Source organism: Bufo bufo, chromosome 4 (assembly GCF_905171765.1).
Source record: "Bufo bufo chromosome 4, aBufBuf1.1, whole genome shotgun sequence".
In the NCBI taxonomy this organism is placed as follows: domain Eukaryota; kingdom Metazoa; phylum Chordata; class Amphibia; order Anura; family Bufonidae; genus Bufo; species Bufo bufo.
In genome coordinates this window covers 587,509,455-587,524,352 of record NC_053392.1, presented here as the reverse complement: position 1 = coordinate 587,524,352, position 14,898 = coordinate 587,509,455, and the positions used below count along the sequence as shown (strand labels likewise).

The 14,898-nt window shown below is 45.5% G+C and overlaps 1 protein-coding gene across 1 annotated transcript in view; it reads left to right on the top strand.

Moving 5' to 3' along the window:
- The window catches only part of USH2A (usherin), a 1,179,609-nt gene that overhangs the window by 198,957 nt on the left and 965,754 nt on the right, over nt 1–14,898 (top strand). The window contains exon 12 of the mRNA XM_040430191.1: nt 6,548–7,186. Coding sequence (XP_040286125.1) covers nt 6,548–7,186 — 639 coding nt within the window. The remainder of the gene's footprint in view (nt 1–6,547; nt 7,187–14,898) is intronic.

Below are 14,898 nucleotides of genomic sequence, written 5' to 3'. Positions count from 1 at the left end.
CATTCTCAAAACTTTTGGCCACGACTGTATATATATATATATATATATATATATATACTGTATATATAATGTTATTGTATTTAAGGAATATTATTTAGATTACCACATTTTTCGCCACATAAGACGCATTCCCCCCCCCCCCCAAAAAAAAGGGGGAAGCGTCTTATGGGGCGAATACTAATGAACGCTTCAATTATGGAAGCGCTCATTAGTACCGGAGGACCAGGAAGCGGAGAAGGCTCTGTACTCTGTGCCTGGTCCTCGGCTGTCAGCTGTGCAGTTGCTGTACACAGCGTGAGGGAGCTCTGTGACCACACACTGTGCGCGTCAGGTCACAGCACAGCCGGCGGCAGGAGGAAGCAGATCGTGGGCGGAGAGGAGAGGCAGCGGCCAGGAACAGGAGAGGCAAGTGTTTTTTTTATTTTATAAAACATGGTATAATGTGGCTGATGTGAGGCCATATGTGGCTAATCTTTGGAAATATGGGGCTGATCTTTGGCAATATGGGGCTGATGTGAAGCAATATGAGGCTGATGTGAGGCAATATGGGGGTCATGTGAGGCAATATGGGGCTGATGTGAGGCAATATGGGGTTGATCTGAGGCAATATGGGGCTGATCTGAGGCAATATGGGGCTGCTGGGGGGTTATCTGAGGCAATGGGGGCTCATATGAGAGGCAATGGGGGCTCTTATCTGAGATCTGATTGGGGTCATTCACATTTGGGTCTGAGCTGTGGTCTGATTGGTGGTCTGACCTGAGGTCTAATAAAAAATATTTTTTTCTTATTGTCCCCCGCTAAAAAAATATTGCGTCTTATGACCCTCATCTTATAGGGCGAAAAATATGGTATTTTTGTAAGAACAATTTTGAAATAAGCAGTAAGCAGTATAAATATATACAGTGGATATAAAAAGTCTACACACCCCTGTTAAAATGTCAGGTTTCTGTGATGTAAAAAAATGAGACAAAGATAAATCATTTCAGAACTTTTTCCACCTTTAGGGCTCATTCAGACGGCCGTATGCTGTCCGCAAAAATACTGAATGCTATCCGTTTTTTTGCGGATCCGCAAAAAAAATGAAACATGTCCTATACTTGTCCGTGAAAATCAGGACATGGCCCCATTGAAGTCTATGGGTCCGCAAAAATACTGAATGCTATCCGTTTTTTTGCAGATCCGTTTTTTTGCGGATCCGCAAAAAAACGGATAGCATTCAGTATTTTTGCGGACAGCATACGGCCGTCTGAATGAGCCCTTAATGTGACCTATAAACTGTACAACTCAATTGAAAAACAAACTGAAATCTTTTAGATATAGGGAAGAAAAAATATAAAAATTAAATAATATGGTTGCATAAGTGTGCACACCCTTAAACTAATACTTTGTTGAAGCACCTTTTGATTTTATTACAGCACTCAGTCTTTTTGGGTATGAGTCTATCAGCATGGCACATTATGACTTCTTTGCAAAAACACTCCAAATCTGTCAGATTGCAAGGGCATCTCCTCAGATCAACCCACAGATTTTCAATCAGATTCAGGTCTGGGCTCTGGCTGGGCCATTCCAAAAATGTAATCTTCTTCTGGTGAAGCCATTCCTTTGTTAATTTGGATGTATATTTTGGGTCGTTGTCATGCTGAAAGATGAAGTTCCTCTTCACGTTCAGTTTTCTAGCAGAAGCCTGAAGGTTTTGTGCCGAAATTGACTGGTATTTGGAACTGTTCATGATTCCCTCTAGCTTAACTAAGGCCCCAGTTCCAGCTGAAGAAAAACAGCCCCAAAGCATGATGCTGCCACCACCATGCTTCACTGTGGGTATGGTGTTCTTTTGGTGATGTGCAGTGTTGTTTTTGCACCAAACATATCTTTTGGAATTATGGCCAAAAAGTTCAACCTTGGTTTCATCAGACCATAACACCTCTTCCCTCATGCTTTTGGGAGAATTCATATATGTTTTTGCAAAATGTAGCCTGGATTGGATGTTTTTCTCCGTAAGAAAAGGCTTTCGTCTTGCCACTCTACCCCATAGCCCAGACATATGAAGAATACGGGAGATTGTTGACACATGTACCACACAGCCAGTACTTGCCAGATATTCCTGCAGCTCCTTTAATGTTGCTGTAGGCCTCTTGGTAGCCTCCCGGACCAGTTTTCTTCTCGTCTTTTCATAAATTTTGGAGGTACGTCCAGTTCTTGGTAATGTCACTGTTGTGCTATATTTTCTCCACTTGATGATGACTGTCTTCACTGTGTTCCATGGTATATCTAATGTGTGGCGAAACCAACCTCGCCACTGGGTGGTGGAGAAGCCTGGTTGCCAGCCTCTTGCCCCAGGATTATGGGCCCTCTCATCAGCCCATGCTAAACTAAAACCCCATGGCGATTTGACTGTGTTTGTGGCATCTGAGCGCTGTTTGGATATTTTGAGCGCTCAGATCCAAGCCATCTGGGGATATGTTAAATGTCTATGTTACTGTAATGGTTGGGACATTGTATATTTAAATAGTGATGTCTGTCCTATTGTCCCCACGTGTGTATTGGCGATTTCCCTTTGTCCTGAGAGATAATTGAATTACTCCTCGGTTGTCTCCAGGACAGAAGACATTGTGTATTCTCATGCCTGTGATAATTACATAAACCCATTGTGTAAGGTAATTGTATCACAGGCAGAGGGGAGGATTTAGTGTGGGAGTGTTTTACTGTATTGTACGTGTTTATTGGTTGTTTTTACAAAACCCTGTGGGTGGTACTATTGTGTAATGTTATATAAGATCAATAAACACACAGCTCTGGATGACCACTGCTTGACCCTCAACACGGAGCCTCGTCTCGTTCTTGGGGGGATTCACTGTATACTGTTAGAGACTGATTGCTAGGAATGTAAGCCGCTTGGGTGTGTTTCCTATTTGTCTGCTAGCAGCTATTCGTGAGGTTCCGTTCGGAGTTTGGAGCATTCCCTTGTATGCCGTTACAATTGGGGGCAAGCGGCGGGATCGTTCTCACAGCCCAGAAGGACAGCTACAAAGAAACATCATTCCCTAGAATTACAATTTGAGGGCAACGCATGTCCCAGTACAGCGACCCTGACAGCAGCAGGATGGAACCAGCCTTGGCATACGATGAGGAAGACCTGGATGGCCGTGATGCATTAAGGAAAGGCATCTGGTACCAGGCCCTGGATAATGTACAATACCAGCGAGGCGAGAGTCTCCCCAGTGAAGAGCAGCGATTGCAGAAGCAAGGGGCCCTGCGGATGCCCTTCCTGGGAGAGAAGCCCCTGGAGGAATGGGTGAAGGAACTAGAGCACCGGGTATGGCAGGAGCTATGGCTGGAGGATGCCTACCAGGCGCTCTGGTGGTATATGGCACAGTATATACCCTGGACAGCTGAGCATGACAAGCCAGAGGGAGAGGAATTTGAAGGTCCTGGCTTGTTATGGGAGTCCTTTGCAGAGCCTGACTTCGGGAGCCTTGCACAGTCCAGACTTCAGGACATTTTCTACGATTGGGATGACCCCCATGAGGTAGAGAAAGACCTGGCTCACCTAGCAACCCTGGAGTGGGAACTGGAGCAGGACTACCGAGATCTCTTCCACTCCATTGGGAAGGCTCAGCAGGACAGAAAGAAGTCAGACCCAGGTCCAGAGTCCTTCAGCTTGGAGGATATTGTGGATGTTTACTGGGAAGAACCCTAGGTGGCCGGTGGAGATGGGACCGAGGTCTCTCCACTGCTCCTGCAGGGAATTGGGAGCCCAGTCTCCATTCCCCAGCGGCAGGCTGAGTTACAGGGGGCAGAGACAGTCGGTTCTGTCCCCCAGCAGCAGTGTAATATGCAGGGACTTGGGAGCCCAGTCTCCATTCCCCAGCGGCAGTATGATATGCAGGGAATTGGGAGCCCAGTCTCCATTCCCCAGCGGCCGTGTGATGTACAGGGAATTGGGAGCCCAGTCTCCATTCCCCAGCGGCAGTGTGATATGCAGGGAATTGGGAGCCCAGTCTCCATTCCCCAGCGGCAGTGTGATATTCAGGGAACTCGGAGCCCAGTCTCCATTCCCCAGCGGCCGCGTGATATGCAGGGACTTGGGAGCCCAGTCTCCATCCCCCAGCGGCAGTGTAATATGCAGGGAATTGGGAGCCCAGTCTCCATCCCCCAGCGGCCGTGTGATATGCAGGGAATTGGGAGCCCAGTCTCCATCCCCCAGCGGCAGTGTAATATGCAGGGAATTGACAGCCCAGTCTCCATCCCCCAGCGGCCGTGTGATATGCAGGAAATTGGGAGCCCAGTCTCCATTTCCCAGCAGCAGTGTAATCTACAGGGAATTGGGAGCCCAGTCTCCATTCCCCAGCAGCCGTGTGATGTACAGGGAATTGGGAGCCCAGTCTCCATCCCCCAGCGGCCTTGTGATATGCAGGGAATTGGGAGCCCAGTCTCCATCCCCCAGCGGCCGTGTGATATGCAGGGAATTGGGAGCCCAGTCTCCATTCCCCAGCGGCCGTGTGATGTACAGGGAATTGGGAGTCCAGTCTTCATTCCCCAGCGGCAGTTTGATATGCAGGGAATTTGAAGCCCAGTCTCCATTCCCCAGCGGCAGTGTGATATGCAGGGAATTGGGAGCCCAGTCTCCATTCCCCAGCGGCCGTGTGATCTACAAGGAATTGGGAGCACAGTCTCCATCCCCCAGCGGCAGTTTAACGCACCAGGGGGAGACAGTAAGCCCCACAACACTGCAGATGGGACCATGGTCTCTGCACTCACAGGGGGTAGGGACAGTCGGTCCTGTTTCCAGCAACAGGGCTGTTTAGCCAAAGGGGAGACAGTCGGTCTCCCCCCACCGCAGCATGGTGGTCTATCTAAAGGGGAGACAGTCGGTCTCTCCCTACAGCAGCAGAGCAGTGTATCTAAAGGGGAGACAGTCGGTCTCCCCCTCCAACAACCAGGCTCCAACCAGGCTACTTCTGTGGTAGCGCTGGCACCAGGGCAGAGTACCGCTGGTCTCTGCCCACTCAGCAACCCACCAAGGCAGTCTACCAGACCCCCACACAGCCATGGTGAGGCACCTGGACATGGACAACTTTATCCCTTGCTCAAGTGTAGTAACCATTTATTGTGGGTGGGCTGTACTGCTGTTTCTTTTTTGTGGGTGGACTGCTGGACTAACAAGGGCACTGACTGGCAGAAGGTCAGATACCCTGTTAGTCTGTTTGGAAAAGGGGAGAAATGTGGCGAAACCAACCTCGCCACTGGGTGGTGGAGAAGCCTGGTTGCCAGCATCTTGCCCCAGGATTATGGGCCCTCTCATCAGCCCATGCTAAACTAAAACCCCATGGCGATTTGACTATGTTTGTGGCATCTGAGCGCTGTTTGGATATTTTGAGCGCTCAGATCCAAGCCATCTGGGGATATGTTAAATGTCTATGTTACTGTAATGGTTGGGACATTGTATATTTAAATAGTGATGTCTGTCCTATTGTGCCCACGTGTGTATTGGCGATTTCCCTTTGTCCTGAGAGATAATTGAATTACTCCTCGGTTGTCTCCAGGACAGAAGACATTGTGTTTTCTCCTGCCTGTGATAATTACATCAACCCATTGTGTAAGGTAATTGTATCACAGGCAGAGGGGAGGATTTTGTGCGGGAGTGTTTTACTGTATTGTACGTGTTTATTGGTTGTTTTTACAAAACCCTGTGGGTAAAGTGTGTATCAATGTTATATAAGATCAATAAACACACAGCTCTGGGTGACCACTGCTTGACCCTCAACACGGAGCCTCGTCTCGTTCTTGGGGGGATTCACTGTATACTGTTAGAGACTGATTGCTAGGAGTGTAAGCCGCTTGGGTGCGTTTCCTATTCGTCTGCTAGCAGCTATTCGTGAGGTTCCATTCCCTTGTATGCCGTTATATAATCCCTTGGAAATTATTTTGTACCCTTCTCCTGACTGATACCTTTTAACAATGAAATCCCTCTGATGCTTTGGAAGCTCTCTGTGGACCGTGGCTTTTGCTGTGGGATGCGAAGAAAATTTCAGGAAAGACCAACTAGAGCAGCTGAACTTTATTTGGGGTTAATAAGAGGCACTTTAAATGATGGTAGGTGTATGCTGACTCCTATTTTGAATGTGATTGCTTAATTCTGAACACAGCAACATCCCCAGTTATAAGAGGGTGTGCACACTTATGCAACCACATTATTTTAGTTTTTTTTTTGTTTTCTTCCCTCCACCTAAAAGATTTCAGTTTGTTTTTCAATTGAGTTGTACAGTTTATAGGTCACATTAAAGGTGGAAAAAGTTCTCAAATCATTTATGTAGACTTTTTATATCCACTGTGTATATATATATATATATATATATATATATATATACTGTATATATGTATATATATAAAAAGCGAGAAAAAAAAAAATATATATATATATATATATAATTTTAAATGAAACATTGTACATGACTAATACATTTTTAATCTTAGTGTAATGTGTTATTTGATTAATCTATGTATTCAGTACTGCTGCTATAAACACTTCTCATCTGTATTTCTGCAGGTCCTCGCTGTGATCGCTGCAAACTGGGTTTCAAACAAGACACATTAGGACAAGAGAGCTGTATACAATGCACGTGCAGTCCTTATGGCGCCATCAATCAATTCTGCAATCCAGCCAGTGGACAATGTAAATGCAGAGAGAATGTCAGCGGACTTGACTGTGACACCTGTATTGACAACTATTATGGGTTGGATGCTGATGGTTGTAAACCCTGCAAGTGTCACACGGAAGGGATTATCCCTGAAACAGTTTGTGATGCTGTGACAGGACAATGTGTTTGTCAGCCTAATGTTGGTGGAAGCCAGTGCGATGAATGCTTGGAGGGCTACTACAAATCCACACAGAATGGTTCTGTGTCGTGTCTTCCCTGCCACTGTGATAAATCAGGGGCAATAAACGCCTCTCAGGCTTGTGACCAGTTAACGGGACAATGTGTGTGCAAAGCCTCGGTAAGAGGTCAGAGGTGTAATATCTGCATCGACCGTACCTACAATCTGTCTACGGAAAATATTTGGGGCTGTCAGGATTGTGACTGTGATCTTAATGGAACAATACCGGGCTCGGTGTGTGACCAAATCAATGGGCAGTGTCAATGCTTGCCAAATTATCAAGGAAGGAGATGCAGCCAGTGTCAGCCTGGTAAGTATTGTACAATAATACATGAAGCATATTCTTTGTATCAGACTGACGGAGTGAAGGTCTGCAGTTTGTAAATGACCCTTTGGCCTAGGTCGCATAGCTATAAGGGGTGCAGTGTGGTGGCTAAGCATGCGTGCTGCTGCTCCATTCAAAGTCTACGGGACTGATGGAGACAGAAGAGTCCAGGCAAGGGTTTGGTTGTCTCTATCAGCCCCAAAAATGTTGCATGGAGCAGCAGTGAACATGCTCAGAGCTGCTCCATTCAAAGTCTACAAGACTGATGGAGACAGATGAGTCCAGATCAGCGCTTGGTTGTCTCTGTCAGCCCCATAGATATTGTATGAAGGGGCAGTGAACATGCTCAGAGTCACTCCATTCAAAGTCTGTGGGACTGATGGAGACAGATGAGTCCAGGCCAGGTCTTGGTTGTCTCTGTCAGCCCAATAGATGTTGTATGGAGAGGCAGTGAACATGCTCAGAGATGCTCCATTCAAAGTCTACAGGACTGATGGAGACAGATGAGACCAGGCAAGGGTTTGGTTGTCTCTGTCTGCCCCATAGATGTTTTATGGAGGGGCAGTGAATATGCTCAATGACATTCCATTTAAAGTCTACAGGATTGATGGAGACAGATGAGTCCAGGCCAGGGCTTGGTTGTCTTTGTCAGTCCTATAGATATTGTATGGCGCACTAGTGAACATGCTCAGAGTTGCTCCTTTCAAAGTCTATGAGACTGATGGAGACAGATGAGTCCAGGCCAGGTCTTGGTTGTCTCTGGCAGCCCCATAGAAGTTGTATGGATCAGCAGTGAACATACTGAGAGCTGCTCCATTCAAAGCCTATGAGACTGATGGAGACAGACGAGACCAGGCCAGGGCTTGGTTGTCTCTGTCAGCCCCATAGATGTTCTATGGAGGGGCAGTGAACATGCTCAAAACCATTCATTTTAAAGTCTATGAGACTGATGGAGACAGATGAGTCCAGGCTGGGGCTTGGTTGTCTCCGTCAGCCCCATAAACATTGTATGGAAAAGCAGTAAACATACTCAATGCTGCTCAATTCAAACTCACTATGGTCATGCAGTGAGGTGGAACAGTGTCCTCAGGACGCCTATTCCAATGGTAGGTGGGAGTCCCAGCGGTGGGTCCTCCAGCCATTTATCACAGATCCTGTGGATAAGAAATAAATATAATTTGTGGGAAAACCCTTTCAAAAATGAGAAAGAGAGAGCGAGAGAGAGAGATAGGTACGAAAATATGAGTATTTTTGCCAAAATGAGTTAAAAGCAGTTTCTTTGTTCATAGATTAAAGGGTTGTAATTATACTGATCATGGATGCAATGTCAATGGTGAGCAGGTAAACAATAAAAGGAAGGCTGCATGCGCAGCCTTCTCTTCAATCAGCTGATCGGTGAGGGTGCTGGATGTCGGATATTGATATTGATGACCTATCCTGCGGATAACTCATCAATATTAAAATCCTGGAAAACCCCTTTAAGCTTACTAATTATGAAAGTCCTGTAATTACAGCAGCATCAGCACTGATTCAAGCAGCAAGCCTTATCAGTGTTAGATGGAAAAGGCAGAAGTTTAATGTGAACTAGCATTCTTGTCAGAACAGGGATCGGTGCTGGACTGCAGCTCCACTGTATCTGTAGTATGGCAGAAAATGGTGATATCTTTCTATTAGTGAACTGGGAGAAAGAAAAGGTCTGTAGCACAAATGACTGATAAGATGATGTCATCTGATCCTTTAGTCAGCAGGCAGTCCATCTTGTTTTTAAAATGTATTACAAATTTTAGAAAGAAAGTTAGTTTAGAAAAGGAGGAGAGCTGAAAACTGAAGAACAAGGCATTTATTTCTGAAAAGATACACTGCCTGTCCCAAAAAAAAGTTGGATTGACCTGGATTTAACTAAGCAAATAGTTATGAGCCTCCTATTGGATAATTACTGCATGGGCGATTATCTTTCAGCTGGCAATAAGTTATTTAACCCCAACTGGTGCAATGAGTTACTTCTCATTTCTTAAACAGCCATGTCAAAAGACACATCTCATGGTCGTGGAAAAGATCTTAGTCTGTTTGAGAAGGGTCAAATCATTGGCATGCATCAAGCAGAGAAAACATCTAAGGAGATTGCAGAAACTACTAAAATTGGGTTAAGAACTGTCCAATGTATTATTAAAAACTGGAAGGATAGTGGGGACCCATTGTATTCGAGGAAGAAATGTGGCGGGGAAAAAATCCTGAATGATCGTGATCAGCGATCACTTAAACGTTTGGTGAAATCAAATCGAATAAAAACAACAGTAGAACTCAGGGCTATGTTTAATAGTGAAAGTAAGAGCATTTCCACATGCACAATGCAAACGGAACTCAAGGGATTGAGACTGAACAGCTGTGTAGCCGTAAGAAAACCACTAATCAGTGAGGTAAACCCCAAAAAAAAGGCTTCATTTTGCTATGGAGCATAAAGATTAGACTCTAGAGCAATGGAAGAAGGTCATGTGGTTTGATGAGTCCAGATTTACCCTGTTCCAGAGTGATGGGCGCATCAGGGTAAGAAGTGAGGCAGATGAAGTGATGCACCCATCATGCCTAGTGCATACTGTGCAAGCCTGTGGGGGCAGTTCTATGATCTGGGGTTGCTGCAGTTGGTCAGGTCTAGGTTCAGTAACAGTATGTGCTCCAAGAATGAGGTCAGCTGACTACCTGAACATACTGAATGACCAGGTTATTCCATCAATGGATCTTTTCTTCCATAATGGCACGGGCATGTTCCAAGATGACAATGCCAGGATTCATCGGGCTCAAATTGTGAAAGAGTGGTTCAGGGAGCATGAGACATCATTTTCACACATGGATTGGCCACCACAGTGTCCAGACCTTAACCCCATTGAGAATCTTTGGGATGTGCTGGAGAAGGCTTTGTGCAGCAGTCAGACTCTACCATCATCAATGCAAGATCTTGGTGAAAAATTAATGCAACACTGGATGGAAATAAATCTTGTGACATTGCAGTAGCTTATCGAAACAATGCCACAGCGAATGCGTGCCGTAATCAAAGCTAAAGGTGGTCCAACTAAATATTAGAGTGTGTGACAGGGGCGTAGCTAGAAATGCATGGGCCCCATAGCAAAAAAAATTTATAGGCCCCCCCCCCCGTGCCATCCACAGATCCCCCTCCCCTAAACAGTGCCATCCACAGATCCCTCTCCCCTAAATAGTGCCATCCACAGATCCCCCTCCCCTAAATAGTGCCATCCACAGATCCCTCTCCCCTAAACAGTGCCGTCCACAGATCCCCCTCCCCTAAATAGTGCCATACACAGATCCCCCTCCCCTAAATAGTGCCATCCACAGATCCCCCTCCCCTAAATAGTGCCATCCACAGATCCCTCTCCCCTAAACAGTGCCATCCACAGATCCCCCTCCCCTAAATAGTGCCATCCACAGATCCCCCTCCCCTAAATAGTGCCATCAACAGATCCCCCTCCCCTAAATAGTGCCATCAACAGATCCCCCCCTCCCCTAAATAGTGCCATACACAGATCCCCCTCCCCTAAATAGTGCCATCCACAGATCCCCCTCCCCTAAATAGTGCCATCCACAGATCCCCTTCCCCCCCCCATGTGCCAGTCAGTATCAGGTGCCAACCCCCCCCCCCAGGTGCCAGTATCAGGTCAGGTACCAACCCCCCTCCCCCCATGTGCCAGTATCAAGTGCCCCCCGGCTCCCCCCATGGCAGTAACAGTCGGGTATTAAAAAAAATAAAATAAACACTCCACACTTCCTGTGTCCCGCCCTGTATGTCCATATATGGAGTCACTGCTTGTATTTCAGAAAAGGTTTCTGCTGGGATTCGAACCCACGACCTTCTATATCAGAGGCAGAGCACCTAACCACAAGACCATAACAGCTGGCTTGCTGCTGACTGAAAAATTATGAGACTTCTACTGTTATAGCTGGCTAAGTGTACATCTATACACATGACAGCTGCTCATATATTGAGATATAGCAGTGCTGAGTGTGCTGGGATAGCTGTCACATAGAGATATAGCAGTACTGGGTGTGTTGGGGCAGCTGTCATATGTATAGATGTACACTTAGCCAGCTATAACAGTAGAAGTGTCAAATTTTTTCAATCAATCTGTTGCAATGCCTCCTTTATGGTTGTGAGGGTAAATGCTTTGCCACTGATACATTGGAGGTTGTGGGTTCGAATCCCAGACACATCAGGAGACTTTAGAATACAGTAAGATTAGAGCACATTAGCGAGGGGGCCTTACCATTAAGACCGCTGCTGTGAAGGGGCCCTGAACAGTAAGACATCGATATTTAACTAACTTGAAAATAAACTGTCGGGCCCCGGTAGTTACACCTCCTGGCTGCCTGTGTGTGTAGTGTAGCTGCTATGGTTGCTATGGCGATCCCTACGCCACTGGTGTGTGACCTTTTTTTTTTTGTGCCGACTTTTTTTGAACAGGCAGTGTATATTACAAAGTTCCCTGCAGTGTAAATATGAAGGGGAAAGTATGTCAGCTTTGTAAGTTTAAATTTTCAGAGAGTTACAAATTTCAGAGAGAAAGTTAGTTTAGAAAAGGGGGAGAACTGATAACTAGAAACTAGACATTTTATCTGATAAGATATATTACAAAGTTTCTTATTGTCACCTGTTCTACTGATTTATGCAAAGTTGTGTGAAATTACAGAGACCATTTAACCACAAGAGAAAAATCATCTGAAGTGTAAATATGAAAGGGATCATATGAGAGCTTTGTAAGTCTTTTTAAGTTCATATTTTCTATATGCAACATTTTGCAATCTATTGAATTTGGCCACTGACCATTTTTAAAGCCAATGATACGCCTAGTAGGACGCGCGCATTGTACTGTCAATGGTTAATCCCAGCTGCTACAATCTAGTGTGTTTGTATAACTAGCACATACGGTAATAAGTCCTCTTTAGTGGATCACCATATTTTTCAATCTCCAGGCCTCACAGAAGCACAGTTTAGTCATCATAGTTCATGGATCATGAGCAAATCATCTTACAAAAGTGTCTCTCATGTGTTAATCATGCAAGGCTGATTTTATTTTCCCCATGGTCCACTATAAAGTAATGGCTTCAGGAAGCTAAAATGCTTATCACATTAACCTCCTCAGCACCATCAATGACGCCCTGGCCCGGTTTACAGAAAGGGCAATTGCACCCCACACTGGTATGATTTTAATGATACAGGACGTTTAACCACCAGACACTTTCTGCAAATAACTTCAGCAGCTACAGACGACCCATCCAGAGTTGGCAAAGATGTCGATGAATTATGAATTGCTGACATGATCTCAACATCTGAGGTCCTTTAAGTCCACAAAACCCTGTTTTCCTCTTAGTTTTGGTGTAACGATCTAGAGATTATCATATATATACCTATCGGGATCTCTACTCAGGCAACCGTAGGGATATATTAAATGTAGAAGAGCCAGAAAGCTTGTGTGTAACATGCAGATTTATACCTCCCTCTACTGTTTCCTGTGACTGCACATTTTCTCTTCCCATTCTTGCTACGTGGTCAGGCTTTACCTGTTGTGGTATCTGGACTGTGCCCTGTGCTCTCAGCCAATCGGAGGCTTCAGTGCGGCTGATCAACCCTACTTTTCCCCTCTCACAGCATGTAGTCCCACGCAGGCTGATGGAGAGATTCTGCAGTTGCATCCCCCTCCTCCCTGTCTTCTTTTTACTGTTTTGGTGACTTATTTACAGCTATCCTTTGGGCAGGATAAGGGTTACTATATGTTTTTTCCAAAGTGTGGAAGATGATACTTTCCCCAAATAAAAAAAATGGATCCACATGGACAGTACCAATGATTTATGAAAAACAATTTTGTTTAATCATCTTTTGTATGGCTGATTCCAATCAACTGAGTAAGGCCGAATGCACACGGCCGTGTTCCACGGCCGTGAGCGGTCCGTGGTATCCCGGCCTGGCATCCTGCTGAGAACAGGAGCGCACGGCGTCATTGGTTGCTATGACGCCATGCGCTTCATGCCACCGCTGCACTACAGTAATACACTTGTATAGATCATACGAATGTATTACTGTAGTGCAGCGGTGGCATGAAGTGCACGGCGTCATAGCAACTAATGACGCCATGCGCTCCTGCTCTCAGCAGGATGCCAGGCCGGGATACCATGGACCGCTCACGGCCGTGTGCATTCGGCCTAATTCTGGCAAGATAGACAAGGACATTTTAAAGTTTTTTAACTTGCACTGGAAAGTGGTTATAACTGATGTCTTGAGGTTCCTAGTTTTGGATCTGATCAAGGGCAACATCTGCATGGAGTTTGTATGTTCTCCTAGTGTTTGTATGGGTTTCTTTTGGGTACACCAGTATCCTCACATCCTCCAAAAAACATACTGGCGGGGGGGGGGGGTTACCATTCCCCCTACGCCAATTTTCTGGCGGTAAAAAGTTACAAAACTGTCAACTTTTTAAATGCTATTGTGACTAGGGATGAGCGAACCCGAGTTGTAAAGTTCGTGACACGGACCCGAACCCGAACATTTTCGTAAAAGTTCGGGTTCGGTGTTCGGCGCTTTCTTGGCGCTTTTTGAAAGGCTGCAGAGCAGCCAATCAACAAGCATCATACTACTTGCCCCAAGAGGACATCACAGCCATGCCTACTATTGGCATGGCTGTGATTGGCCAGTGCAGCATGTGACCCAGCCTCTATTTAAGCTGGAGTCGCGTAGCGCCGCACGTCACTCTGCTCTGATCAGTGTAGGGATAGGATGCAGCTGCTGCTGTTAGGGTGAGATTAGGCAGTGATTTATTTACTGAAGTGATCGATGTACAGCTGTGTATCATGCAACCTCTGCTATTCAATTGCTCACTGTTTTAAGGCTGCCCAGAGCGTTTTTCAGTCACTTTTTTCTGGGGTGATCGGCGGACATTTTGTTTCTTGTGGTGTGCCAGCACAAGCTGCCACCAAGTACATTTAACCATCAATAGTGTGTTGTTGTTTTTTTTGCTATATCCTACATCAGGGGCTTGGCTGTGCTTGCTATTTTATTGAGGGGTGAAATACAATTGGCAAAATTGCAGTACCCTAAATCTGGTGTTTCAGCTGTGGCTAGCCAATTGCAATACTGTCTGCTGGCAAAGGATATATTTTTTTTTTGGGTTGAAATACTATTCCCAACTTAGCAATTCCCTAAATCAGTGGTTTCTGCTGTATAAGGCCAAGTTTAAATCTATCCATAAAAGGGTATATTAGATTGAAGGTGCGGATAGGGTCATTCTCAATAACTTCAAACGCTACCGTGCATCTCCAATTCAAATTCTGTCTGTAAACGTATACCTGTCATCCACCGCCTAAATACTAGGCCTACAATTTATATTTAGCTAAATCTGTGGTTACTGCTGTGGCTTGTAAAGTTATTTAGTGTCCGCCAAAGAACAGTTTTTGTCCTGGGTTGCAATACAATTCCCAACTTAGCAATTCCCCAAATCAGTGGTTTCTGCTGTATCAGGCCAAGTTTAAATCTATCCATGAAAGGGTATATTAGATTGAAGGTGCGGATAGGGTCATTCTCAATAACTTCAAACGCTACAGTGCATCTCCAAGTCTAATTCTGCCCATAAACGTATACCTGTCATCCACCGCCTAAATACTAGGCCTACAATTTATATTCAGCTAAATCTGTGGCT